Raw genomic sequence first — 27,867 nt, 5'->3', positions numbered from 1 at the left:
ATTTTTCAAATATATGTAAGACCTTCAGCCTTACCAGCCAGAGAACATTACTTTTGTTGAATGCCAAACTTAAGTGGTCTAGATCTAAATATAGTGTCCCAGGATCAAATGTAAGGGTCACAACATGATTGGGATACAAAAATACATAATACGGTGAGTCGAAACAGGACACACTGACCGCCTGTTGTCCTTCCCTCTCTCTTCCCTCCCTCCCGATTATGCTCTCCTTTAGCTCTCCTGAGTCAGCATTTAACGGAAAAACACCCTCAACATACCAACATTCCTAAACTTTGTTTTAATTGAGCAACAACTTCGCAAGCACAACATGCTTATGGTAAAATCATTTATTTTCAAACACTGAACAATAATTTACATCACAAGTTATTAAGATAACTGCTTGTCATCCATAAACTGAAACCTTGTGTGTCTTTGTCAGACAACTTTTAAATAACCATGCAGCGTATTCAGAAGGTGTGATCTTTGAAAATGGGGTATTGACTATTAACTTGTCGTTTGATTTGTTAAGAGCAATGACGAGTCTTTAATGGTAGGTGACCTTACACTTGACAAGTTAAGACAATAAACCTGCCTGTAGCGGCTGCAGCACAACACTGTGCAGCCACCGCTCTCCTTGACAAAGTCAGTCCTTTGGCCGACCTTCACAAGGAAAGAGCAATTTCAACATTAATCAGACAGATTTTTGTCTCACGGGTTGTGCGAGTCCTCCACTCTACGAATGCTTCATCAACGCCGGCGTGAGTGGGATCTGATCCAGACGCAGCACTTACAATAATTGAGTAATGCCCCTTTCAGAAAAGCCTCATTAAGTTCTCAATACCACCATGCGTTCCCGGACATAGCTGCTGAAAGACTGAGTCAGCACCACATACAGAATATTGCTTAGACTTCTGTGCACGGAGAGGATAAAGGGTTGACAGGAGAAATTATAATGGATGCTCTTCAAATTCACGGGAAGCCGCGTGATTTACTAAAGTAAAATCTACGAAATAAATAAATAAAAATCAACATCTGCAGAAACACCTAAATATTACTTTTTAGTTTGCACTAAGTTTCAAATATGTATTCAGTTTTATTGACTTATTTGGATGAGCTTAAGTGTGGCCCATTGTTTCTTGCAGTGGGATACGCAGCTGCAAAGTCTGGAGCCTTTAAGTTTCCTGTTAGAGATTCTTCCGGTTCTTTAAATTGACTAAGATAATAGCCATTAGTGCTGAACTTCAACAATCTGCACCAAAGTCCTAGAAAAAGCTGATGGGTCCATTTCTTCCCCGCACAGCGATCCGGCCGGGTTTGGCGGCTGGAGGACGTTGTGCAGATGTGACTCATAGCTGGTGTCGCGCATCCAGGCGCACGGCATCTGGAGGAGCTCCTGGTTCAGCTCGCAGCTCTGCTCAGCGGGCGACAGAGGACCAGCAGAGGTCGCTCCGAAGCGGGACAGCAGGCCACAGTCCCAGTCAGAGCCCGATGATGACGAAGAGAGCCTGTTAAAGTCTGGGATGAGGGATGACTCGATGCACACCGAGTGGGAAAGTGAACGCTGACAGTCTAGACTGGATAATGCACTGGGAGATTGATCATTGGGGAACTGAAGTGGAGGATAACAAGTCTTTGAGGAGAGTGGCTGTGATAGTTGAACAGCAGCAGAAGTAGATAACATTTCCATTTGATTTGGTGTTTGTGAGAAGTTTAGTACAGTAGGAACACAAAATGAGGTAAAAATCTGTTTAGAGTCAAGCGATTCCTCAGTGCATGTTGGCGAAACATCTTGCGCAGGACAGGGCTGTATTGCCTGGCAAAAGAACTTTGAATCGAATAACGATGAGTGCTGATGTTTTGGCATAGTGTCACTTTCTGGTTTGGCAGCTGTCTGCCCTTCTTTAGTCCAGCTACCACTGTAGCCAAAATCTGCTGTAATCCTCCTTTTTTTGCTCCGGCTGTGTTCGGGGCTGGCGGATCTACAGCGCTTTTTGGGGTTCGGTGCTGTCACTGACTGGTGTCGAGGGAGGGAGCGGGATCTGCGTGACAACAGCGTAGCCGGCAACTTTAAACCATTTGTGGAACAAGTGATTTGACCTAAAAAGCTTTCTTGGTTTGATTCCTTTACTACTTCTGCATCGGTCAGAGACACAGAAGGAAAAAGTCGGGTAAGATCTGGGACAGAGTGAGACACACTTTCTGCAGTGTCCATTTCACAAGTGCGTCCTTCCACAGTCTCCTCTGCAGCGTACATTTGAGGACTGAGGACAGGAGGGTCTGAGTACAGGCAGTACGGCTCCATTATGTAATAAGGATAAAGCACTTGAGGACTGAGGACCGGAGGCAGGGAGTAAGGGTCGGGGGAGGGGCAGGGGGAGAGATCTTGAATATCAAGCAGCTGGTTGGCTGAGTAGTAGTATTGTGGTTCTACATCCAAAACAGGCATGGCTGGACTTGAAGTGCGAGGAGGGCTGACAATAGGTTGGAGGTCGGTGTTGGTAGTGAAAGGCTGGATGTCAGCAGGTGGAGCGGCTGGTGGAGTTGGGATGGTAAGTTGAACTCCTGGTGATGAGCTGGACGGAGGACCCCTAGTCGGGCTGGAGAGGTGAATGTTGGAAGGTGAACCTCTCTGCAGGGACTGCACAGCATGCTCCGCCTCAGCATCAGTGAGAGGCTCCAGCTCACAGAAAGGCAAAGGAGTCGGTGGTCTAGGAGGAGGACAGAGAATCTTAAAATGAAAACTCTTAATTCAGAAAACCCAATTTTTGACCCGTGGAAAAAAGAAAAATGACAATAATTGCACAACAAATTATAAACTGCTGGTGTAAGGCTCCAATAATGATTTAACTAAATTATTGTCAGTAGCAATTCACTTATTTTCATCACGATTAGATTATTTTTTTATAAAAAAAGGATGAAGTCGTTTAATTGGCCCATTGGATTGAGTCATTTGATTGGCTCATTGGAACGGGTCATCGAATAAATGTCAGAGAATACTTATAAATCCAAGGTGCTGTCTGGTTTTTCAGTTCAAAACAGAAGGTACTCTGTTTAATATGATATAAAAACAGAGAAAAGCAGGAAATATTCATATTTCAGAGGCTGATTATAGAATGTTCTGCAATTTATGCATTCCATTTTTTATTTATTGGGAAATGTAATTGATTATCAACATTGTTGAAGATCAACTTATCAATGCAACTCTAGCTGGGTGAAAATCAAAACTCACCGGTCCAGTTGTTCCTGTGACTGTGGATCTGGATCGGTGTTGAATCCTGGAAGCATTTCAGCCACCAGTTGGTCCACCACACTGTAGTTTGAGGCGTCCAGCGCAAACGCACGGTGCTGTTCATACTGAATGTGCTGCAATGGCCAACAAAGACAACCGGTCACAATTATATCATCAAAACAATGCAAGGCAAAGAAAAGTAATTGTTTAAGAGTTTTACCTCTTCCAGATTATGGAAGGGTTGATGACAGCATTCACAGTAAGACACGTTCTTTTTGGGGGGCTGCAGAGGGTTACAGCTGAGTGGGGTTTGAGACTTGTCCTGGATGCTGCTCTCAATTGTTATCTTCTCCCTGATTTATAAAGAACAATAGTTAGGATGAGTTGTTCAAGATAGACTTTTAAAAAAAGTTTGTTAGCAAAGCCTAGGTTTAGATCACTTCAATAACTGCAGTTAAACAAACCTTGCTTTATCTTCGTCTTTCTCTGCCGGCTTTTCCAACCGAGGAGGAGGAGGAATTTCAAAGGGACTAAATCGGCCCGAGTAGCGCAGAGTAGGCAAGGTCATATTTTGCAAAAGAAAGGGTTTGTATTTCCTGGATAGAAAACAAAAACAATATAATTCAATACACAAAATGTAAATCAAATAAAAGGTTTTACCAAAATTCAATTATATCCGGATGGAGGTTGAACAATGATACAATATTTGTATCATCAACATAATATTTTCAAATTGAAAATATTGTAATCCACACACTATGATCAACCCCAGGTAGACTTATGAGTATATAAATATATCTATCTATCTATCTATCTATCTATAATCTAATACTGAAATGTTTCAGATGTCATGGGTTCTTCTACACACATTAGCCAGAGCACTTCACTTAACTAAATTGGGATGGCAAGTGAAAAGACCTGTTGACACACAGAGATCTCCTTCAGGATGGGGCAGTGGAGCTTGCAAGGGTCATCAAATGGAAATCCAACCCCTTGAGCTCTGGGCTCCTGGAGAGCGGTATCACAGGGGGGGCTTGTCACATTACACGATGGGACACCTCAACAGGTTCAATTAACAAAATCGCCTGGGCTGAAATGCAAACCTCCACAACCAATGCCCAGTGGGGGATAGGAAGGGCAGTAATATGGGGAAAGTTCACTGCAACTCATTGTAGTTTCCCTCTCATGCAAAAAAGGGTCTAATCTGATACTGAACAGCTATTACATGAACCTGCGCAGGCCAAAATACGTTATTTCCTCATGCGTTTCTTTATTACCTGGTATTGGACACAGGATTAAAGTAGCTATAACTATGAGTTTGTGAGACCAATGAATGGGTGGTGATGGACCAGCCAAGAAAAATCACCTGAGTCATCAGCTTCCTTCTGAAATACAGTAGGGCTGGACCATGTATCAGAATAACATCAATATCAAGATATGAGAATGGATATGGTCTTATTACATGTTAGACGCTTTTATCCAAAGCGACTACATACTCAATACTGTGGGCAATTTGGGGTGAAGTGTCTTGCCCAGGGACACAACGACATGCTGACTCCAGTGGGGTTTGAACCTGTGACCCCACCCGAACACCAACGCCCTACCCAATGCGCCACACGCCTACCCGTCTTATATTTTGGATGTTGTAATACGATAGTAATTGTCTTTAGCTGGTTTTAAAGGCTTCATTACAGGAAAGAGATGACCAACTTCTAAATGTATTCAAATGTTCCAGCTTTTCTATTATTTGCCTCTACCCATTTAGTCATATTCACATTACCAATAATCGTTTATTAAAAAGTATAATTTTGTGTAAACATAGACATAAAAAAACTACAGAAAATTAGAGATGAAACTCACCTGCTTGAATCTTCAATTTTAACAAAGGATGACCTCAAAGGCACAGCTGTAGACAAGGCAAAGTGGAGATAAACAGATGAATTAAATGAGCACAAATACCCACAGAGAGACAGTATTGTTGTGAAACAAATATATGAGCAGCTCATCCATAAACTTACCTTTGACAACTTGAGCAGCTTGGTGTTTGGCCTTTAGCTTTAAGAAAAAATACAAAATAAAACTCATTAATTAGAGAACTAATGCTGGCGTTACTTTTTCCTTCGTAAATTATTTATTTGCTAGAAATGTATGAATGTACAAACAGCTGCATTTGGATAGCTAATGAAGTTTAAAAAAGCATTCAGTACAACATCTTACCTCCGGCCTCCTGTGTGGAACATCTAAGCTCTCTCGTGTCAAGTGTTTCAAATAAAAAAGGACATCTGATACAACATTAAGGAATAATATGTATACTGTTGTTAGATAAAGAATGTGACATATAAATGCAGAACTCTTCAGCTGGCATCAGTAAACCACAGTAGCACAGAACAAAAGCATTCACATGGTGCCATCTGCTGAGAGCAGAGGTTCACTGCACCACAAATGTGAACACAACATTTCTAATAGCAGTTTGCATCCAATCACGTTATAAGTCAAAAGGATACCATCCACATACACAATCTTCACTCCCCATGATCGAGCATTCGTCAAAACACTGCTCGCATGTAGTCGCTCCTACAAGACAGAACCATCAGAGGAGTCAAGATAATGTCAGTCGTCAGTAAATCCCCAATATCCACAAACATTAAAGCACCCAGATCTGCAAGATAAACCACATTTTGGCTGCACTGACACTTACATTGTTGCGAATGGCTTTTTCAAGCAGGGCCTTCCCACGGCTGCCACAAGCCTGATGAGAATAATACAGCATTAATACAAAAATAATGATTATAACGATGTATCTAAATGGTTATATGTAGCATTTTCAAAATGTGTAAATACTAAATATACATAACAATTGACACGTCTCACAATGTCATATGTATTTGCATCAGGGCATTCTACAAGTCATTACCTCAGGGGTCTCAAAGTCAAGGCCCGGGGGCCAAATCTGGCCCGCGACTTCATTTTATGTGGCCCCGCACAAGAGCTTGCAAAGAATATAATATATAATATAATATAAAGTTTATTATATGGTTACATGCCACTTTACAGAAGCAGGTTGTCCATAAACTACATGTCCCACAATGCATCTCGTTTTGTGACATGCACACTGAAGAGACTTGCAATTATTTGCCCTGGACTTCTGCTTTCAGACGTAGTTAATTAGTTATTATCCAATCCGATAATAATGCAATTCAGAGGCAATTATGTAATATAATACATTAATGTATTTTATATATATATATTATATATTTATATAGTTACAACCGGCCCTTTGAATGCAACCTTTATGCGAATGTGGCCCGTGATGAAATTGAGTTTGACACCCTTGCATTACCTGATAACTGGTGATTCTCGGTCATGTGATATTAGGTATGGCTTTTGCAGGACATGAAAATAGTATTCATAATTAACAGCACCATCATTCTACAAAGCCAGTGGTGGCATTGTTTTAGGGCACAATTGCTTGTAAAATCTGAAAGGTTTTAAGCATGCATGGGTGAGTGATGCTCTGTACCGTCGGTCTAGGAGTTCCTGGTCGGCGTTTTTCTCTGCTGAGGATGCTCTCTCGCTGCATTATAGGATGCTGGGCTTCGTCACTCTTCCCGTTTGCTTCTGTTTTGATATCTGTAGATTTCTGCTCCTTCGGGCCGTCTTGGCTTCCAGTCACAACAAAGCTTATATCCTTGTGCAGAAAACTCTCGATCTTCTTCAGAAGGAAAAAAAACCCACAGAACTGAGCATTAGTTTCAGCTAAAATACATCTATACCAGACTTTTATCTTTCCTTTTTCAAAACCTAACTTGAGGCTATGTAGTTATACAATTTACCCAAGATAACAGCCTTAGTATTAAGTCAATTTGGTAACTTCAAAAACATTTTTTAATATAGAACAACAATTAATTCTGCATGTAAACCACTACTAACAATATTTACATCCCTTAAGATTCACAGGCCACACTGACTTAATCTTCACACATGCTTACCCCTCCTAGAAGAGGTACAGCCTCCAAAAGCAGGGTTGTGGAGCGTTTCTTCAAACTGTCCAGATAAAAGGTCTTCCCCTGCAGCTTATTCTGTCCAGGACACAGTGAACCGAGAAGGCCTCGCTCCTCTGCAGCCTGTTGTTGCTGCATGATCCTGGTGCAGTAGAGATGCTTACAACTTTACAGAAAAACACCAGGATCCTACTTAAAAAGAAAAAAACAAAGCACTGTTAAATACATGTCATAAGTCTGCATACACATTAGAAAGAGAGCAACTAAAAAATAAGATGCCAGGTAGCTCATATATAAAAAGCTATTGTACTGATATTGTTTAATAACTTTGTTTTGACAATTTTGAGTGCAGTATAATTTGCTAGACTAAAATAAATGTCTCCATGGTGCAAGTGGCTCATCAATAAATCATCAAAATCATGCAGGAAAGGCTGTCTAAAAGTTTAAAGTTTGTTTTTGTTAATGGTCAGATTGACATAACCTTATATTTTAGGACTAGTTAGTTTGCTCAAAAAATATATTTTTAAACTTCACAACAAAGGGTTCTTCAAAAAACAACAATGTAGCATATAATTACTACACAACTACAATACATTGGAATAAAATTGTAGTTACTACAATACCAAAGAGCAGTGCACCCAGTATTGAACTAGCATTAGCTGAACTTAGCTAGCTTAGCTTTCGTCAACAACGCCTGGGCCCCAAACAACATTTTGCTAGTTTGTTAAGAGGTTTAAAAGTCTGTTAAAGTGGCTTCTTCGTCGTCAGGGCCAATATAGCCAAAAACATAGTACACTTACGTTTTTGTACTGTCCTGGAATACTACAATAAAGAAATGAATCCTACTTATTCACAAAAGGTGGTCGATGAGCAACCGCCGCTTTTTAAAAACACTGGCAGAGACGTGAACGTAAAGTCGACGTCACATTCGAAAAAGGTTGCCTTCACGTACTAGCTTCAGACAGTCTATGCTTCAGACATCAGAAAGGTGGCTGACATTATTATATTTTTCAACGGTTGAAATATTAATGCTATTTATTTAAGTAAGAAGTTATACATAACTTACATTTAGTCTATTGTATAAGGCATGTGCTTATAAGTCATTATCTGGAGCATCAACATAATTCTTTGTCAAATTCGAAGATTGTATTTTGAGTTTTACGTGAGTACCCTGAATGCAGCACAACGAATGTAGTGTCAGCATATTGTTGCCACATAGCTACTTAACTACATAACTAACCGTTTTATTTCTTATTATTTTAAAACTTGTTTTGGGAATAATTCAATGTAGCCAATCAAGAAAGGGTTTTCCTAATTTGAAACTTGAATATCAGAAAGATTGTCATATATGAGTGGGAATGATTTGTTATCCCTTACTGCCCAGCAGATGGCAATGTGTCTGTAAATATAGAAATCTAAACCTACATTGGCAATTCAAATCGTTATAGATTGAACTGTAAACCAACAGTTTTACATGAATTAGAAGTATATATTGTGATTGGAAAATGTGGACTATAATGTGATAAATTAAACTTAAACATTATATATATTATATGGTCATAAGTTTCCTAACACCAACTCTGACAACAAAGACAAGATGAAAAAAAACTATTCTTTATTCAAACCATGCACTTCTTTTACCATAAAAATATATTTTCACAAAACACTGGCACAGTGCAAAGGACTAGCCTTAATGACATTTCAATTTGAAAATCTGCAAATTAAGGTAATTATTAATGACAGCGAATGCATTATACCAGGCCGGGGAAAAAGAACAACAGGCCAGATACACTGCTTATGGTTTGTTATGTTAATTAAACACTAATGATGCAGAAAACCTTTAAAGCATAAAGGTGAAACAAACAAAAAAACAGCTTGGCACTAAGACAATGACAACAGTTTGAACAGTTAAATCATTAAACTTTGCCAAACATTTTCATTGAATGGTACATTTCAAAAACTTTTAAAACATTACTGAACTTCATTTGGCTCTTCAAAGAATTCATGGAAATACTGTAAAATGATTACATGAAAACATACTCTCTTGTTTATCTTCATGGCTCGGAAAAACAATGAATTAAAACGTGCATATAATATTGCATACTCAGAAAAAAACAATACTTTTTAAAGTGTAACCTGGATGGTAATAAAAAAAGACTCACATAGACAGTAGGACTGTTTTCAGTCCATAGTGATGAGGACATTTTGTGTTTAACTAAGGCACCTTAGGTTACAGCATGGCAGCCTCTGCATATTCACAGGGAATGAAAGAAAGCACCAACATCTTCCTGCATCAGGATTTGAATTTTTAAGATTAACGAAAACACAAATCTGTAGTGTGAATTTCAGATCCACTCAGAGCCCTTTATGACTCCATATTTGCTGCTACTGCTGGTGCTGCTGCCTCCGGCCCTGTTTGACTTGCTTGCGGTGTGTTTGGAGGCCTGTCTGTGTTTCCGCTCACGGTGAGGCTTGCTGTGGTTGTTAGTGTGGCTCTGCGGCTGGCTGTAGGCCTCCAGCTGGTTCTGAGGCTGATGGATGTCCTTAAGAACTCTGGAAGCATCTCCCATCCCTCCTCTGCACAGGTTCTCTTCATTATTGGTGTACTGCTGGCGCTCCTCTTGGGCAATGTTCACGTGGTTTTGCCTGCTTGTCATCTTAGCATTATTGAGATCAGTAATGGGAAGTGGCTGGTCGTGGTGCCCTGTAGATACCAGGAGAGGCTTGATGGCGATGTTGTACCCAGGCGGAGCTGATGGTGCGTTCCAAGAAAAAGGGTAGCTGCTGTAATCGTCTCCACTCAGTCGTACCTCATTAAGAGCTCCTTGTTCACGCGTAAGCCCGTACAGCTCTTCCTCTGGGAGGCGCACCCGGTGAGAGCGCACGATGTCACAGATGGTACCGACGCCCAGGTGAAGCATCTCCCAGACATTGAGTGCCAGGCAGAGCAGGGAGACTGTGTACATGATGAGGAGGAAGATAGTTTTCTCAGTGGGCCGGGATACAAAGCAGTCCACTTTGTGAGGGCAGGGGTCGTCAGAGCACACGTAGGAGGCGGGAACAGCAAATCCATACAAGGCATACTGTCCACACAGGAACAACACCTCCAGCACGCAGCGCGTCAAGAGCTGAAGCACATAAATACGCATCAGTCCATCCTCTTTGATACGCTGGCGGCCATCATGACGCACCTTGACCTTTGCATTTTTATCACCACTGACTCCTTTCGATGCTCCATCACCGTCACTCTCAACCTCGGCCATTTCGTAGATCATGGGGTCTTCCTCTTGGTCCTCCTCGGCCTCTTCGGTGCCCCTGTGCTGCTTTCTGCCAGCAAGGTAGGGCTTCTTGGTCTTCCTCCGCGACAATCCACTCACTCCCCCATTTTCGCACTGCTCCTCTGCCCGGGCAATTTTGTTGACAGCGTAGCCCAGGTACATGAGGGAAGGCGTGGCCACCAGGATGATTTGGAACACCCAGAAGCGGACGTGTGAGAGTGGAGCGAAGGCGTCGTAGCAGACGTTCTCGCAGCCCGGCTGGCCCGAGTTGCAGACAAACTTGCTCTGCTCATCGTAGTAGATGGACTCCCCACCCACGGCCGTCAGCACGATGCGGAAAACTATCAGGACTGTGAGCCAGATCTTGCCCACGAATGTTGAATGGTTGTGGATTTCTTCCAGCAGGCGAGTCAGGAAACTCCAACTCATGGTAATGGAAAGGAAGCTACAGAGAGAGGCAACGTACACCCCCGCTTACTTCCCTGTGGAGAGAACATCGATGATTTAACTCTGTGTCGTGCAGAAAACTCTGTATGCAAAATGCACACATTAATACTGAATCATATCTAGACCATATTTTTTGCCGTTTAAAGATCTGCCCAGAACTAAAGACCAGCACATTTAAAATAACAACATGTTAATCCTTGATGCTTTTAATAGCTTTGCCCCACAGCTCACGTCTAAACATCCCCTTGGCAATAGTACACAAAGGGAAGAATAATGACTACAATGGAATGTGTAACCATAATTGCTATTGTTAACTGAGCGCTCCTGATAGGCATCTTACATGAGGTTGTTAGTGCATCCAGATGTTCCATTGACTCAAAACTTGAATTTGTGCTACAAGACAACTGCTGAAATACTAAAAACCTGGAGAGGAAATAGCTAAATTACTTCAAAGTATAATTAATATCAAGTACTGACTGCATTATTTGTGCAATTTAAAAATATGACCTGAATTACTGTGAATATATATAAAACATTTTATGATAATAGTTTAAGCTGTTTAAAAAAATAAAAAGTTCTAACTCACATTGTTTTTCCCAGATACTGCAGACGAATAGGTTATAATTAATGAATTGAACACAAAAACAATATGAAATACTAGCTTCAAAACTGGCTCAGCTCCTTGTTTAAATGTTTATTTGTGCTGAAATTAGCTAGACATGACAAGCAAAGAGTTGTAAACTAGATGGCTGGCTAACAGATAGCAATGAAGCAGCACACACACACACACATGCCTAACAGCTCATTTAAAATAGTATATCGAGTATACTTTCCTTTCAGTTAAATTTAAATGAAATATTTGTCCTTGTCTAATCCAAACCACCTCACACTGTACCTAACCCTAAACTATCTCAGTTTTACCTGCAGACATCCATCTGCCCAAAACATAAGCAACCAACATCTCGACAAGTTACTCATGTGAGAGGAAATCTAAAAGGGTCAGACTTCTGCGGGACAGACCACGTCTGCATGTGTGATGTGTTTAAGTTCAGAGGGTTTGTAAGAGGGTAGTTTATATTCCAACTATCAAGGCTCCTCCATGGTTGCCTATTATAACATGCTCTTGACATTAATCTACCAACAGGAGGCAGACACTGAGGCAAACAAGGTCCGCTGATAAGAAACAGCCTTGCGGTTGTTGAGAGGCTGTCACTTTATGAACTGAAGTCAATTATGTTATCATGTTGTTTGGCAAGATACTTTTTTGCAGTGTTTACAATTTCAATCCAAAAGTTATTCTTCTAATTAGCTGGCCGTTTGGATCCGTCAAGGAGTTTACGTTTAGTGTTTGGTTTGTAAATTGCTTCATTTGTTTTATAAAACTTGGTACAAGTGTGAAGCATGGGTCGCCACATTTTGGAGCGGATCCATATCATGATGTTAATACATGGACTAATACATGGTTAATACATACCTTGCACTCACCAAGGGACCTTCTAGTTTCACAAGTTTGAAATCACTATATATTAAATAACAGACATTTTTAAGGGCTGCCGCAACTAGTTGGCATTATTGACGTAGTAAATGAAGTAAACGTAGGCATGTTTCTTTCCATCTTTTCTCCTTGTAGCAGCTAACTACACTCATAAAGCCATGAAGTTGCCTGCTACATTATACATTCCATATAATAAGGGTTGAATGGCTAGATAATTGGTCATTAGTGGCAGCTCTACATTGTTATTACAGGCTGTTGGTCTGAAGAGACAAGATATTTGAATATTTTCCACAAATATCTTTAGACTCAACAACAATTTAATAAATAAAATATATAATCAATAATGATATTAATATCTTCTGATAACATATTGTAAATTGTGTCAATTATTTAAAAAGTTGTTTTTCATTTTACTTTCTTTTTCTGTATTCAAAAACCCTAGAAACCCCAATTAATTATTTGAAATGTATTTATACTCGTATAAACAGGTGTATAAACAGGTCTGACATTTTTATTTATAATAGGCACACTGACTCCCTGTCGCATTAATCAGTATGACATTTGATTTGGTTTTATTTCTATTTTATACAAACAACTCCTATTAAAGCAGGTCCAGCTGCTGTTACCATGCTTTCTCATTTCTCACTCCGGAAAGAAAAAAGTCTCGACTGTCTCATTAAGAGTCACATGCGCTCTAAAACTGCACATCTGGCCGTGTTGTGTAATGTGCTATTTGGAGGCCCGGTAGAACAGTTATCAACAACACTCCAACACAAATCTTGTGGATGGCAAGAAAGCAAATTTAGGTCATAATATCAAGAATTTGAGGTGATAAGAGAATACAATGTTACACCAAAACCTCCAAACAGACACAGACAAATAAAATAAGATGAAAATTGATGAACGGATTTCGATGATAAACACACTCTAAACTCTCTTTTAAAACATGCATTAAACTAGAGACTGCTATTAACACATTTATTTGAACAAGAATCAATGGGAACCCCCAAATCTATCGTTAAGTTAACTAGAAAATGGCCAACAAATATATTTGAATGGCAAATGAAGTCGAATTGTTTGTTGCAAAACACCTGCCTAGACTCAATAAGTATCACCAGCTCAACCGCCCAAGTTGCTAGAAGCGCCACAACGAATCCCTGAAGGTGATACATTGCATTTTTCCCAGATGTCTTCCAGCGCCAGACCAACAGCCTCCAGTTTCCAACAGCGGCAGTTAAAAAGATTATTTGTGGAGTTTTACTTTAAAGAGCAGCCAGCCTTGTACATGCCTATCTAAGAAGGCTTCAAGCTGTGAATGTGAAGGTTTGTGGTTCCCTTCAGCGCAGTTAAAGTGATGCTCTACCCAAAATCTATCTTTTGACTGAGAAACACTCAGCCGCTATTAACTTGAAAGGCGACTGTAAAAATGTTGTAGCTTGCTGACAATGCATTTCTTTTTTAAAGGTACAGTATATTTTTGGGGTGTTTGTTTTGTTCATTAGCAACATACCAAACACTAGAAAACTGACGGGAAAAGCAATGTCTGTGTGTTAAAGATGCCCCGAGACAGGACTTCCTGTCCATAAATCAAAGCGTGGCTAATTATAAGTTTGCTACAACTCCCTCGTTGGACATTTAGTGCAGATAAAGACAATGGAACTAAATGAAATCGTGTGGTTATAACTAGTAGAACTGAGAGCAATCACAATAACAAGAAGGAAATTACTCATACAAACGAACTTTCCGTCCCGACTCCCGAGGAAATGCTATGTGAATGACTTCAAGTGTAATCACCAAACTCATCTCCAATCACTGTAATGGATGCCACAGGGTATGATGTGACTCTGAGCCGTCAAACCACATGTCAAATCACACAAGGAAGTCGTGTATGTATTCACAACAGAACTTGATCAAGACACAAGCCTCTGGCGTAACCAGCTAATTTGTGATGTAGAAAGAGCCGATGCAAACTACGCTAGCTTCCATAGATCTATGATCAAGTTCAAAGGAACCAGTATTACAACAAGAACAGGGGAACTATTGCCTTGTACAAAGGCATATTTGGTTATGTTGCTCTGTGCTCAGGTCATGAATGAAAATACTATTTTGAGAGAGAAGCATACTTTCTTTTACCATCAGAATTCACCACCTTTTGCTATGGAACTAAACACATTATGTTCGATGTATTTGGGGATTCCTCTTAAAAATAAGCCTTTAGTTTTCAGGTATCTTTGATTTGAAATATCATAGACAACCAGAGGTTTTTAGTGTTTATCTTAACATTACATTACATTACATTGCATTTAGCTGACACTTTTATCCAAAGCGACTTACAATAAGTCATTTCACCAAGTCATTTACTACTATCCCTTATTTTACAACAACCAGCACTAGTACTGCTACTTCTCTACTTCTTAACTACTCAAACTAATACAAAAACTAAATATGCTTATATGTGATTAAAGCACAGGGTGTAATGAAATGTATTCATCCTTCTTAATATTTTTGCACACGGCCATAAATCATGTTACCTCTTTTTGTTTGATCCTTCCTGTGCTCTTAAGCCAGAATTCCGAGATATATCAAACCCCATGTACCTGCAAGGTAAAAAGACGTAACAAATACACAGGTGTTATTTATGAAAGTATTTTTTTTTGTTGACATGGCAATATCCAATGGTTCATGTATTTCAATATCTCTGTTGGAAAAGCTTTTACTTAAGTTGAAAATCTAAAATGCATTTCATGTTTTTTTTTAATGTTCTTCTGATTACTTACTTTGTGCTTTTTAATACATTGATGAAAAGTTAATAATCTGTGAAGAAGATTGCACAGATTTTTCAGTAGAGATTACAGGACATTGTGATGGTGTTTTTTTTTACTTTTCTTACGACATATAATTGTCTTAACAACTAGGTTAATAACATAAATAGCATTTATGTATAGTCATTGAAATTAAAAGTTGTCTGCACTCCTTACACCAAATCAAATTCACAACTGGAAGTCCCATGACGTATTTTTAAGGCAAGCAACGTCAGGCTAACGGTAAGGAACGACCCTGGAAACATTTGCAGAGGGTCGTTTTTTTGTTATGACTTTAATAACTAAAATAGGTTGTATTTGCTTATTAGTGACTATAGATGATTATCAGGTACGTTGGTCATGTAACAGTAACTTAAATAGCTTGTGAAACACAATAGACAAAGTTAATCTTACGTTGTCGAACCTGCTAGTAAACATTATGACGTTAACAGTTAACATAACGTTAATTAACTAGCTAAATCAGCTAACATAGCATGGTTGTTTTTATTCAAAAAATGCATCTTGACCTGGCAAATCTCATCGCATTTCTAGTGCCTTACCTTTGTCCTATCGTCGTTCTAGTAAGTTCTCCTCAAACACACTTTTAGATGTAACAGGAGACCGACATAGTGTCCTACCTGGTGTGTGTGAATCCACCCAGCATCCTCACCTTGTCACACGCACATTTGGCGCCGCTGCCCTCCGTCAGAGAGCTGCTCCCACTTCAGAAATCAACCGGAAAGAAACGGTACTTCTGTGCAGGGGAAATAAAATCTTCATAGCCGAATTTCAGCAAAAACTACGACATAGACGTTTTGTCGTGAAAATGTACTGAAAGTTTTGAGAGAGTGAAGTTTTTACAAATTCAAGTATTACATTGACTATATAAGACGGAGACTTCACTGGGCTGGGAGGAAGCTTGATTGTGTGAGAAAAGAGGAAGACAAATGGGCTGGAGCAAGGCAAGGAGGGGATGTGTGTGTGTGTGTGTGTGTGTGTGTGTGTGTGTGTGTGTGTGTGTGTGTGTGTGTGTGTGTGTGTGTGTGTGTGTGTGTGTGTGTGTGTGTGTGTGTGTGTGTGTGTGTGTGTGTGTGTGTGTGTGTGTGTGTGTGACAGAGAGAGATAGAGAGATAGAGAGAAAATCACAAGGCATTTTTCATTATGGAATTTTGTTGAGATAAACTACATTCTCTCCATTTGCAAATGCATCCATTTCTGGCTACATTACTGCAATGACACAAAGGGAATTCAAATTATAGTTTTTTAAGAACTGCCATGTACGAAACATGCAAACTTTAACCTAATTTAAATGGCACTAGTTCCTTACTGGATCATTGAATATGCCTCACATTTTAAACGTGCAGTTGAATGCTGAAGAAGTCTCCATTGTGCAGGAAATACCAGTTCTCCCACTATGTAAAAACATTGTGCAGTCTATTATTCTTTAGCCACATTTTTCCAGAGGTTATGACCTTTTGCCTTCATCATCTTCATCTATCTGTCATCATTGACAAGTGGAAAATTATCTTGGGACAAATTAGGACTTTGTCGTCCACTCACCATGAAACAAAGAGGTGAAATATGTTGTAAAACATAATGATGACAATCATATTTATTTTTTAAAGTTTAATTGCAGGGCATCTGTTTTCCTCCAGTTCCTTCTAGGTATGGCTTCACAGACCGTAGAGGGACTCAGTGCTTTATGAAAAGGGCACAGACCAGAGATTTCAGACAACACATATATTAACCACATTGTTGTCCTCAGACGCAGCCTGAGGCTGAACAGACACAGACAATTTGTTTCATCTTCTTCCATCAGGCTTTGGATAGAAATCTTTAGCTTTCATCCCTTCTGCTATCAATTCCTCAACAAGCTTTAAGTGGCTCTCCATGAATTTCACACATAAAGGTCAGTTTACTCACCACGGAAAACACCCCTCACAGCTGTATAATGTCATCTGTAGATCGGCTGGGAGCCCAACAAATAACCCAGATGATATGAAAATGTTTAAAGATATGGGGACTTTAAAGGATTAAAACGATGCTATACAGTTGCATTGTGGGAATCATGGTATATTTTTTGAACCATATTGACCTTATGGGTGTCAGCAAAAGAGAAGGTCTGAAGTATAAATGAATATCAGTTCAGGGAAAATATAAATGTATCGTTATATTATGATAATCTTTTTTATGTGATCTCTGTGGTGGATTAAATGGTGTGTCATGCTATAAGACCCCCTCGTAAATGTGGAAAAAATGTTGGTTGACTGTGGGAACCCCCTTCACAGCTGTGACTACGTGACACGGGAAATGGAAAAAAAGGTCAAAGTCAGGAAGTCTTGACTTATGCTAATTCAGATTCTACTTCTGTCTCACAGAAGTACCATAACTTTATGTTGGTGGGAAACTACATTTAGTACACCTTTAATAACAACATGGAACACTTTTGCCCAAATGATTTGTTTCCTCTGCATTGCCTCACAAGATAAATGATTATTTCCATCAAAGCATGGCCTTTGTTCCGTTCCCCTCGATCGCTGCAGCTGCAGCAGATAACTCACGGATACAAAAAAGCTCTTCCCAATGCAGGGAGGTTTATTTTATGATATTTAACCTGCTCAAAGGACATGCAGACAAGGACAAGCATTGTTCCTTTTGTGGCTGATGACCTTCAAGTGAAAGAATCTTAGTTTTATCTCCACTCTCCATCTCAAGAGGATGAGAAACGTCAGCTCACCCACACTTCCTTCTTCCTTCTAACTCCTTATGTAGCCAACCAGCTTTTTTCTGTCATGGAGGGCCCCTGCTCAAAGAAATTAGCTTTACTTTTGGCTGGCATTGTATTCTTAAACTATCAGCGGAAGAATCACACACAGGGAAGTAAAACAACCCTAATCAGTCTGATAGCGTTTTGGCATAGGAAGTCCACATCCTAATTTAAAGTGACCTCTTCCAAGGCCCAAGTCCCTTAATGGACTTATCTTTCACCTCAGAAGGAGTAATTGAATGGAGATAAATCTATGAGAGTATCAATAAAAGCAATCATCGGACAGCTCTGCCAATTTAAAAGCATTTTAACAGACAAGGGTCTTCTGTTATTGGCGGGGGGAAGGCTGGTTTGTGGATATTGACGGTGAGGTACAACAAGAGTCATTGACGAGTTCAAGATCCTCAAATACGATTTGTCATCATTCTCAGCAGATTGATGTTAATTGGGTTTTCTATGCATTCACTTTCCTCTGGAGGTCATTTGAAATTGAGTTGGGCAGCAATTTATCTTTAGCCTACAAGTCATAATAGACACAGCATATACTCTTACCCTAACAATGTCAGCGTGTATATGACCCAAATTGAAAGATCAATTCTTTGAGAATCTATTGAGCTGAGAGTTGCAAAAGCCCAGCGCTAACAGATGGCTAAATCATATTGGAAGAAGAAGTCAATACAAAGAAAGCGAAGTTCAGTGTGGGCTACAAGTGCATTGTACAGTCAGCTTTTTGCTGGTGGCGTTATCATTTGAAGCCCTGGACTGACAACAGAAACTATGATGGGAGACAACAACAATGACATGGATTCACCCGAGGGAGAGAGTGACAGATTAAATCAGTAAGAAGGAATCAGATGTGGAGAGAGAGAACAATGTGAGATTAGATGCAAAGATGACACATGGCATGTCTTCATCTGATCTGACAGAAGTCAAACTAGAGGAAGACTTACTGGGGTAACTGGGGGAAGGGCTTACATTGGGGATAAGTTCAGGGACAAAAAAAGACTGAATTCTTTACAAGTAAGATAGCTGAATCAGCAGATTACTTGGCTGACTCCAGCATCATGTCAAACTCACACAAACACCTCGTGTCAACTCCGTCACCATGGCCTCCAGAATGAAGGAAGCCTGTTGTTGTCAAATTGTTTTCTCATTAACCAATAGCAACACAACTCAATGTTACTGTGAGCTTGGTGTGTTGTATGAACTGATATAGCTCTACTGCACAGCAGCAGCTTTGATAGAAAAATGTTCACTTGGCACCATCTTCTGGTCAACATTTTTTATTTTCTGCACATACTGAAACCAGTGTTAGGCAATCTTTGGCTTGTGACCCCTTCAAAGGTTAAGGTAGGGGCAGTTCACTTCAAGAGTTTTTAAGAAGCCTGAGAAGCTATACGCTTTACATTTACCTTTTGTGTTCTTGATTGGATTAAATTGCAGCGCTGAATTGTTTTAATTTTGAATCTCAGATTTTTCTTATTTTTAAAAAAAAAATTCAAAGCGTCAATACGATAAATTAAAGGCTTATTGTCATTTGTAAAATAAACTGTTGCCTATCAGTTTTATCCCTCAACTTGCTCTCGTTTTTATAAAAAACAGTTGGTAAAATGATTGTGGTTTTTTTCTCTATCTTACACTCATATGCTCTATTCATAAACTTTTCTGTTAAAACCTGGAGCCTACATTACCCACAATCCAACTCAACTTCCAACAGTTCTGTCAGATGTATTATGCAAATAGCGGTACAGGCATCTAGCAAAGATAAGGAGCGTAACATTGTTTTAGTTCAACCCTCACAGATTTTTTTTGTTTCAAACTTTTAGTCTTCAGCCACAATCAACGCTGACTCGAGTGACGTCACTTTAGGCTATTTTTCTGATTTTGGGTTGGGGCCTTTAGAATCACCAAAGGCGTTGTTGTTTTTTCTATGCAGTAGTAATCTGGAAACAGACTATGATGTTTAAAAACTAAATAGTTCCCCTTTAATGTCCCATGAAGGCCACTACGTCCTGGCAATGCTGGTGGTTTACCCATCTCATTTCTAATGTCTTCTCTTATCACCACAGCTCAGTGTTTCAGTCTGTCTTTCCTCTCCACTTCCACACTGACTCTCTTTCAGTGACACCACCCCCTCCACTCTTCTGTCTGCACTCTCCTCTAATCCTGCCCTTCTGTCTTCACTTTGTCCTTTGGCTGTCTGAAGTCCTGCAAGTTGAGAAAGCGGATTGGATGACTCCTCTCACTCGGAGTCTCTTCTGTCCTCCCTTCTGCCTCTGCTGCTAAATCAACCTGTCAAATACTTGGAGAGGGCAGATTACGTCACGTGAGGCTTCCTCTCCTTGTCCCTTCTCTCTAAATCACTCCCCCATCCTCTTATCACTTCTTCGGCAATGGCTTGACATTGTCTCTCCCAAAACATTAGCATAAAACCATCAGCAAATTTATGTTTGTTCTCTAGTAATATTATCAGCCCAAACTGGTGAGGAATTTATTTCAGACTATAATGGGCTCTCTACAGTGGCGTGGAGCCGGCCAGGGGCCCATGCAAAAAATAAAGAAAAAAAGATTACATTTTTTTTTATATATACCTTTTTTTGGGGGGGTCCCAATGGCATTGACCGTTTAATGCAGTCTTCAAAGTAACCAAGCAACCTAAATTAATTTGTAATTTTTCTGTCCAATGACCTTGCTCCCTTTCATGTCATGTGATACCTTGACGAGCGAACCGTTTAATCAACCTCAAAAGTTATAGGTACTGTAGCTAGCAGCAGCAAGTTTGGCAACGTTATAAAAAATGTAATAGCTTCCATTTATAATGTACAGCAGACCAAAGTACAAGAGCAGCGCTCAAAAGAGAAAGGACAAGAGAGAACAAGGAGATGTAATGGCTAAACTGACGAAATTAGATAGATTTTTTTGACATACATCGTCCTCCAAATCTCGATTAATTCTGTAAAGTGATTGTGTAATTAGTTTGCTGTGCCGTTGTCAGGGGTGTGGTGGTCTGAGGCCAGGGCAGGCTGTTGTTGATAGCCTACATGTGGCGCTTATGAGTGGTTGTGTGTGTCCGTGCGTGTGTGAGCGCATCAGCGTGCGCTTATGTAAGGGGCGATGGGGGGGGGCCAAAACAATATTTGCACCAGGGCCAATCATAACCTTGTTACGCCACTGGCTCTCTAACAACACATTGCTATGTTGAGTTGTAAACTTTATTAGTGCTCTTTGAAACACATGCTGACAAAACAATCTTGAGTCTAACTATATCGGATCTTTTGAAGATTTCACATGATTTGCTCGATAAGAAATAACTCATTGATTAATCATGAAGGCTATTTAAAAAAGATTGTTTGTAATTACTTTTTCCCATCAACGGTCCAACACCCAAATAAATTAAGCATATGATGACATAAACAGAGAAAAGCAGAACATATTTATAACTGAGAATAATAACTACAGGTTTTGGGGGATTTTTTGTTATTTTCTTGAGTATTTTTTAAACATAAAAATAGTATATATTAACAGTTTTCATTAATTTATATACTATACATTTATTTTAATAAAGTAACTTCAATCCGTCTTACTCAAAAAGATGTAAAAAGGAAATGTCTGTGAAAACCTGCATGGCGATCTAAACTGATCAAGAGCTCCAGGATAATTACCAAATGAACATTGAAGTGAGATTGTTTTGTCATTATAATACTACAAAAGCAGCTGATTATATCATGAGTTTTACTGACGCTTAAGAGGAAACTAGTAGTTAAAACGTGCGGCTGTAAAACACACAACTGAAACAGATTCATCAGATAATGGCTTTATATTCCTGTTACACTGATGCATTACACACATACATTGATCTTTGATTAGAAACACACACAAGGTACAGCAAACCAAAAGTTAAGGGAAAAGGTTTTAGCTTAGCAGAGTACTAGCAACCCATACTTTTATTTGGTTGTTGTGAAGCCATAATGCCATTTTAAAGTTTAATTAAAAAACTCTAGTTTGGTGATCTGGTGTCAATTCACATCCCTGAAATGTCAAGTTCTCCATGATTAACCTAAAAGTTATTTATTCCGTACAAAGTATACAGCATTTTATTATTGCACATGGAAGTGTTACAGCTACACAGACAGTTAAATAAAATACCATCTGTTACAGTACTTTTATCGCAAAAGGAGTAAATCTCACAGAACTCTAGTGTCCCAATCACAAAGCATTAATGGATTATTTTTGATCTCACAGAGTTTAAGGATCACACTGTGAATGCTTTGACTACTTCTCATAAACATCTGTTTCTATCATACATTAAAATGTTGTTCTCAGAAATATATTTATAATATATTTATTTCTCCAAACATTTATTATTATGTTTGCTTGTTAATACGTTCTTCTTTACTCCCTGAGAAACTAAAATGGAACATTTCCAGCACTTTTATAGCATAAAGTTGCTTTTTATGGCTAGAAAATGTTCATCAACTATTAGGCTTATAATATATATACTTATATCTTTGAATGCTTTTCATCAGCACCCAACCTTTCTTTTTGTGAACTGCAATGGCTTGTTCAGTGTATGGATATGGTTGAAAAATGCAAACATAGGCAGAATTATTCATACTACGTCTGGCCTTAAGTTACCAAACATGACCTAATGTGAGTGATTGTTAACTTGTGTGCACTGTATACTAACATGAAAACCATAAACAGGCCATGTTACAGGATGGAAAAACAAATAGGGAAAGACCAAATATTTCACTATTTCCTTAATATTAACAAAATATGAATGCCTCTTGTTAACCGCCTAAATGTATGTGCTTCTTGAAAATATATTGTACAGTTCCTGTTATGGATTTAGTGAGGCAGCATGAGGTTAGCTTGCAAACATACTAAATAAGTACATAACCACTCACTCAAAACACTATAGTTGACTGGGAATTCATTCAAACCTAAAGAAGGCTTTTAGAGACTATGAATCCTACTCAAACTAAACAAATAGCTTTTAATAATACTAACATTTACTAGTAGTTTTGTATATGGTACACGTACAGTGAGTGCTAGCTAATAATTACACAAATACAATTCAAAGTCGTCAATTGGTTCTTTGCATCTAGCTTTCTTACATTGTTTCAGAGTCACAGGGTTTTATGTTGGGCAAAGTGCAGGCGTATGGCTACAGCGTTCCCTTTGGATCTCATGCTGGTGTAGAATATCATTATATAATCAAGCCCTAGATTAGGTATCAGTACTGAGTGACGGAGAGAGCAAAGGTACTGAACATGAGTCTCCGTTACCTTATCCCTGCTGTATGCTGTCCTTGTAGCTGCCTAACACGACATGTGTGGTCTTTTGTCTCAGGTAGCGCTGCAACACCTACTTATTCTTCAATCATCAAGGCCCTTCAATGCAGTGTGACGTGTTTAAAATATAAGCCTGTCAACACAACAGACCTCCGAGAGTGGAATAGATGTTGTTAGTTGTCACTGAAGTCTCCAGGATTAGTTCAAACAAGTCAGTGATACTGGCGAATGTACCCTAAGTTACATTCATATTTAAGGATGTTTAGAGGTTTTAATTGAGCTGACGGTTTTGGACTTAGCTCTCTCCAGAGTACACTACACAACTTTTTTTTAAAGATTATAAGCGGTTGAAAACCAGAACTTATACGCATCATCAATACTATTTATCTCTATATTGATCAAGCCAATTCTTTTGAATTAGATAACAGAAGGCTTTGAGACCATGCAAGCATTAAAGGAATAGTTCAACATTTTCGGAAATCTGTCTTTCTGTACCTCTAAAAGTCTCTTATTAACATGTGACATATTTGTATAAGATTTGATCACCTTTGGATTTAGCCTGATATAAGTATCCCCCTGTTTTTCATTCTTAATACTAAGCTTTATACCGGCTCCTTTCACCGTCTACATAGTAAATGTACAGATAATCCTAGTGGTGGATTTATAAAATCTAACTCTCCATGAGAAAGGGAAATTCTGAAATATATATTTCTAATCAAACTACTCTTTATACTCTTTACAGGTTGTAGCAAGTGTGGCTGGGTTAAAATCATGCATATCCTGCTTCTCACTTAAACCAACACACACTCACACACCTCATCTCTCCTCCATTATTTTCTTCAGGCAGTCCACTATGTCCTCTCCACTGACCCAGGGAACGACGTTTGCCTTGAACTTGGCCGCCTGGGCCTGCTGCCTCTCCAGAAGCAGCTTGTGCATGGGGAAGTCCCTCCTGGGGAAAGCAGTGTCCCGGGGCCCCAGAGCCAAAGAGGGACATATATCATTGGCCCCATCTCCGATATAGAACACTTTCTGGAAGGGGGCGCCTCCACGCTCCTTTTGCCGGCCTGCCAGATACTCTCGAAGGATCACCTGCTTGCACATGTTTTCGGGGCAACAGGAGCACGAGTGGGAGTGGAACGGGAGCAGCACGAGGCAGCCGGTGTCATCGAAACTTGCCGGGTTTGTGAAAATCTTCCGGAAAAGGTGACGCACGCCGGCACGCTCCAGCCATGTCTCGATGATGTACATGTTGGCGTCGGAGACCACTGCCAGCTCAAACTCCTGCTGGTGGCTCTGCAGGTACTGGAAGAGGCTCAGGAGGCCGGGGGAGGGCTGGATCTTCTCCACTGCTGAACGGATGGAGTCCTCGGACACACCCTGCTCCGCCATGTAGACCAGGACCTTCTGCATGTGCTCGTTGTAGTGCCCCTCCCTGTAGCTGTTTCTCAGCCAGTCGGGGAGGTGTTGGCCCGGTAGAGCTCGCACCACAGCGTCATCGCTGCTCTCATTGATGATGGTCTCATCAAAGTCGAACAACACCAAAAAGCACTGTTGCTGCGGCGCTGCATGGCTCAGGTTTGGTGGAGCTGTCATCTTTGGTGGGTGGAGGAAATGTTGAGTGGTCCCTCTCTAAGAAAAGTAGATGGAAAACTGTCAGTACGTTTCTTGTAACAGATTTAGAGAAGTATTTTACAGTTTGTTTTTTTATTACACCCTTCTGGTTTTACAGTTCGACATCACACTGTTAATTTAAACTGCAGCACCGATGCTGAGGAAACATTAAAATGTATAAAAAGTCTTAATGAGGCTATGAGCTGTAGGGGAAACACATGTTTACAAGAGGGAAGGAATGGAGCAGAGTTTGAATTAATCAACATATAAACAGGATGCTCATCACATTTAGGAAAATAAAAAATCCAAGTACTCTGTGTGCTGTGTTTATTTTCAGGAAATATCACTGTCTTTGTTTAAATCACTGCAGCATCTGATATGAAACACCCAGACATACACTTCCTATCATGGTTATCTATTAAGACATTCTCTCATTCCTTTAGGACTGGGGAATACAACTTTATTTAAACATGCCAAATTTCCGATCAGGGCCAATTCCATATTTACATAGCGGATATATTTCGAGCACAAGGGTCTCACTGTTAAAGGCATGCTGTAACTTGAGCAAAGTGAGAGCCGTTATGTCACAGCATACCTTTACCATATATGGAACAAACAAGAATGTTGAAGACAAACCAGCAATGATGAGATAAAGAACAAAAACTATCGCTATAGTGTTGTGCAGTTATGCTGCATTTGCTACTTTGGGTATTGTGCTATCTTATACTTCCGCTTCACAGCATTTCATGACATTCAAACTATGAACATCAATCTGTGTCAATCCCAGGGGGGTGCATAAAAGACCCAACCTGTACATCTGTATGAGTTGATTAACATATGGATTACTATTGGAACAAAAAGAGAGGAAGTTGGGTTTGCATGACAGTTAGGGTGTGACTCCTCTAAGGGTCTTACAATACAAGAAGAGATCCAAAATAGTATTCATTGCCATCGACAGCTTGACTACTAATTACTTGTTGTGAATGTGGGAACATGAAACTTAACAAAGGAGTCACTCATAGGAAACTATTCTCAACACATTAGCTATACAATTAGATCAAGACACACAAAGACAATATCACAATCTAAAACTGTTTTCTTCTATATGTATTTGGTCACAGAGATTATATAATTGACCCACTGTGTACTCCTGTGATGAAAAAAGTGTTAATATGCCCAATAGATAATGTAGTTACTCAATCTAATAAAAATGATGATTAAAAAAGTAACACCAGATAGCGGAGTCTTGATAAAACGTAGTTTGGCAGCTAGATTAGCTGACTAACAAACTATTTGACCTAGTAATACCCTAAAATCACATTTATTAAAAAGAATTTATGAAACTACATCATTAGTTGAAATGAACAACAACAAATAAAAATGGTTAAAACTGCGTAAATTGTATAATTAAGTTAACAGCTCATATATTGACAATTTAAACAACCCTTATTCCCTAAGCATCATATCCTGTAATTATAATGCTCTCAGTTTTAGAGCAGTAAAGATATAGATATATATATATATATATTAAATGTGTAGCTTTCAAAGACAAGACACATGATAATCCTGGTAAACAATATGTATTGTTATAAATTACACTACCTATAGGCTAGATACTACATACAGTAGTTTAAAACAACATCAACCTCAGTACAACATTTACAATGTATTTGCAAATCAGTTATCATGAGTTATTTGCGTATGCTGCGGAATGAGAAGGCCTACTCAGCTGTTGACGCCATGGATAACTGTTAACTTATTCCATTACTGGAAACAAGAAGTTGTATAAGGATGACAAAACTGATATATTTAGATGCAGTCTATTATATAAAAATGACATACAGATTACTTTAGATATATTAACATAAGGCAAACATAATTGAGAAGGAAATACCAATGCCCTGACAATCTTAAAATGTACCTTTATATCATGACATAAGAGACAGTGTACCTTGGTGTCAAAACCATTTTGAGTATGCAAAATAATCTAACGCTAGGTTTTATTTATTAAGCAGACCTAAATTCTGACATTTCATTTAATAATGGTATATTATTTAGACTGAATATATGTATTTAAAAATAATTAGGGTTTGCAGGGCGGCTGGGCCTGATGGGACATGTTCAAATGCATGCATTGCATACCGTTGTTCATAACAATGTCAGCTCACTGTAATAACATGAGGCCAGCTAGTTGGTGTTGTTCAGTAATGTACTGATGTCCTGCAACCTGCGGTTTCTCGGACGGATTGTGCCAAGTGAGCGTCCTGTTCCCAAACAGCAGATACATTATTTACGGAGCACATTTAAACTCTAAGCTATCTAAATTTAACCCGGGAGCTGCTATTCCTGTAGGAGAGGTTACCGCTGAAAGTCATTGGCGCAGCTCTGCCAGGAGTCGTTAAGGCTGACCGCCGGCTGCATGATGTCCGAGCGCGAAAATAACACCCAAATGCAAACACTACAATCACAAACAGGGATAAAATGACAGAATTCAAAAGTGTGCATGATAAGAAAGAAATGAAGGCCTACCGGCAGTGAACGCTGGGATGTTCGGCTATGTGCCCGGCTCCGGCGACCGCATCCCAGTGACGCGAGGGGATTCGTTTAAAGGAGACTCCCACAGCAGCAGAGGGTATTCCCATTTAAAGCCACTCCGTCAAGCTAGCGTCAACACAACTTCCGGCGTGACCTTTCAAGTGAAAAGCCCAGGAGAGGCACATTTAAAAAAAAAAAAATGTAAAAAGTAGTCATTATGCATAATGTCCTATTTTAGAAGAAATGTGTAAAATGTCATATTTTTCGGTTTTTATTAAAAAATTAAGCTGGGATACTGTGATTCAACCAACATTCCCCCTGAGATAAATACCTTATTCTGATTGTACTAATGTGAATCACTTTAATGTTGCAAAAGGAAAATGTCTGACATATTTCTGTGTATCACATG

General features: G+C 39.4%; 3 protein-coding genes across 7 annotated transcripts; all 3 read right to left on the bottom strand.

The window, feature by feature from the left end:
• Positions 1 to 329: 329 nt before the first annotated feature.
• Positions 330 to 8,186, bottom strand: dbf4b (DBF4B-CDC7 kinase regulatory subunit). 2 transcript variants are annotated; one of them, XM_079657165.1, is made up of 12 exons: positions 8,028 to 8,186; positions 7,216 to 7,419; positions 6,747 to 6,938; positions 5,925 to 5,975; positions 5,731 to 5,800; positions 5,444 to 5,508; positions 5,245 to 5,281; positions 5,087 to 5,132; positions 3,691 to 3,822; positions 3,447 to 3,579; positions 3,227 to 3,360; positions 330 to 2,705 (listed from the first exon to the last, which is right to left on the bottom strand). In XM_079657165.1, exons 2-12 carry the CDS (start codon positions 7,363 to 7,365, stop codon positions 1,226 to 1,228), a joined length of 2,490 nt encoding a protein of 829 aa, XP_079513291.1. In that variant the 5' UTR covers positions 7,366 to 7,419; positions 8,028 to 8,186; the 3' UTR covers positions 330 to 1,225. The 2 variants fall into 2 exon arrangements, with proteins under 2 accessions (XP_079513291.1, XP_079513292.1); XM_079657166.1 differs by having other exon boundaries at positions 7,216 to 7,416; positions 8,028 to 8,126.
• Positions 8,187 to 8,825: 639 nt separating this feature from the next.
• LOC307023702 (gap junction gamma-1 protein-like) lies at positions 8,826 to 16,360 on the bottom strand. 4 transcript variants are annotated; one of them, XM_079657169.1, is made up of 4 exons: positions 15,809 to 16,360; positions 15,225 to 15,261; positions 14,979 to 15,044; positions 8,826 to 10,987 (listed from the first exon to the last, which is right to left on the bottom strand). In XM_079657169.1, exon 4 carries the CDS (start codon positions 10,932 to 10,934, stop codon positions 9,573 to 9,575), a length of 1,362 nt encoding a protein of 453 aa, XP_079513295.1. In that variant the 5' UTR covers positions 10,935 to 10,987; positions 14,979 to 15,044; positions 15,225 to 15,261; positions 15,809 to 16,360; the 3' UTR covers positions 8,826 to 9,572. The 4 variants fall into 4 exon arrangements, with proteins under 4 accessions (XP_079513295.1, XP_079513294.1, XP_079513296.1 ...); XM_079657168.1 differs by lacking the exon at positions 15,225 to 15,261; XM_079657170.1 differs by lacking the exon at positions 15,225 to 15,261 and having other exon boundaries at positions 15,887 to 16,360.
• A 5,453-nt stretch (positions 16,361 to 21,813) lies between these two features.
• On the bottom strand, positions 21,814 to 27,576 carry LOC307025405 (putative phosphatase phospho1). Its single transcript, XM_079660042.1, has 2 exons — positions 27,453 to 27,576; positions 21,814 to 24,941 (listed from the first exon to the last, which is right to left on the bottom strand). Exon 2 carries the CDS (start codon positions 24,903 to 24,905, stop codon positions 24,126 to 24,128), a length of 780 nt encoding a protein of 259 aa, XP_079516168.1. The 5' UTR covers positions 24,906 to 24,941; positions 27,453 to 27,576; the 3' UTR covers positions 21,814 to 24,125.
• Between the last annotated feature and the right edge of the window lie 291 nt (positions 27,577 to 27,867).

This window comes from Notothenia rossii (assembly GCF_949606895.1).
Source record: "Notothenia rossii genome assembly, chromosome: 11".
Taxonomy (NCBI): domain Eukaryota; kingdom Metazoa; phylum Chordata; class Actinopteri; order Perciformes; family Nototheniidae; genus Notothenia; species Notothenia rossii.
This window is presented reverse-complemented; position numbering and strand designations above follow the sequence as displayed.

Bases quoted from the DNA above. Each gene is read 5' to 3' on its own strand.
- dbf4b (XM_079657165.1), bottom strand. From the start codon at position 7,365: ATGCAGCAACAACAGGCTGCAGAGGAGCGAGGCCTTCTCGGTTCACTG. The intron at 5,133-5,244 runs GTAAGTTTATGG...CCTTGTCTACAG, and splicing joins AGCTGCTCAAGTTGTCAAAG to CTGTGCCTTTGAGGTCATCC. The intron at 3,361-3,446 runs GTAAAACTCTTA...TGGCCATTGCAG, and splicing joins CCTTCCATAATCTGGAAGAG to CACATTCAGTATGAACAGCA.
- LOC307023702 (XM_079657169.1), bottom strand. From the start codon at position 10,934: ATGAGTTGGAGTTTCCTGACTCGCCTGCTGGAAGAAATCCACAACCAT.
- LOC307025405 (XM_079660042.1), bottom strand. From the start codon at position 24,905: ATGACAGCTCCACCAAACCTGAGCCATGCAGCGCCGCAGCAACAGTGC.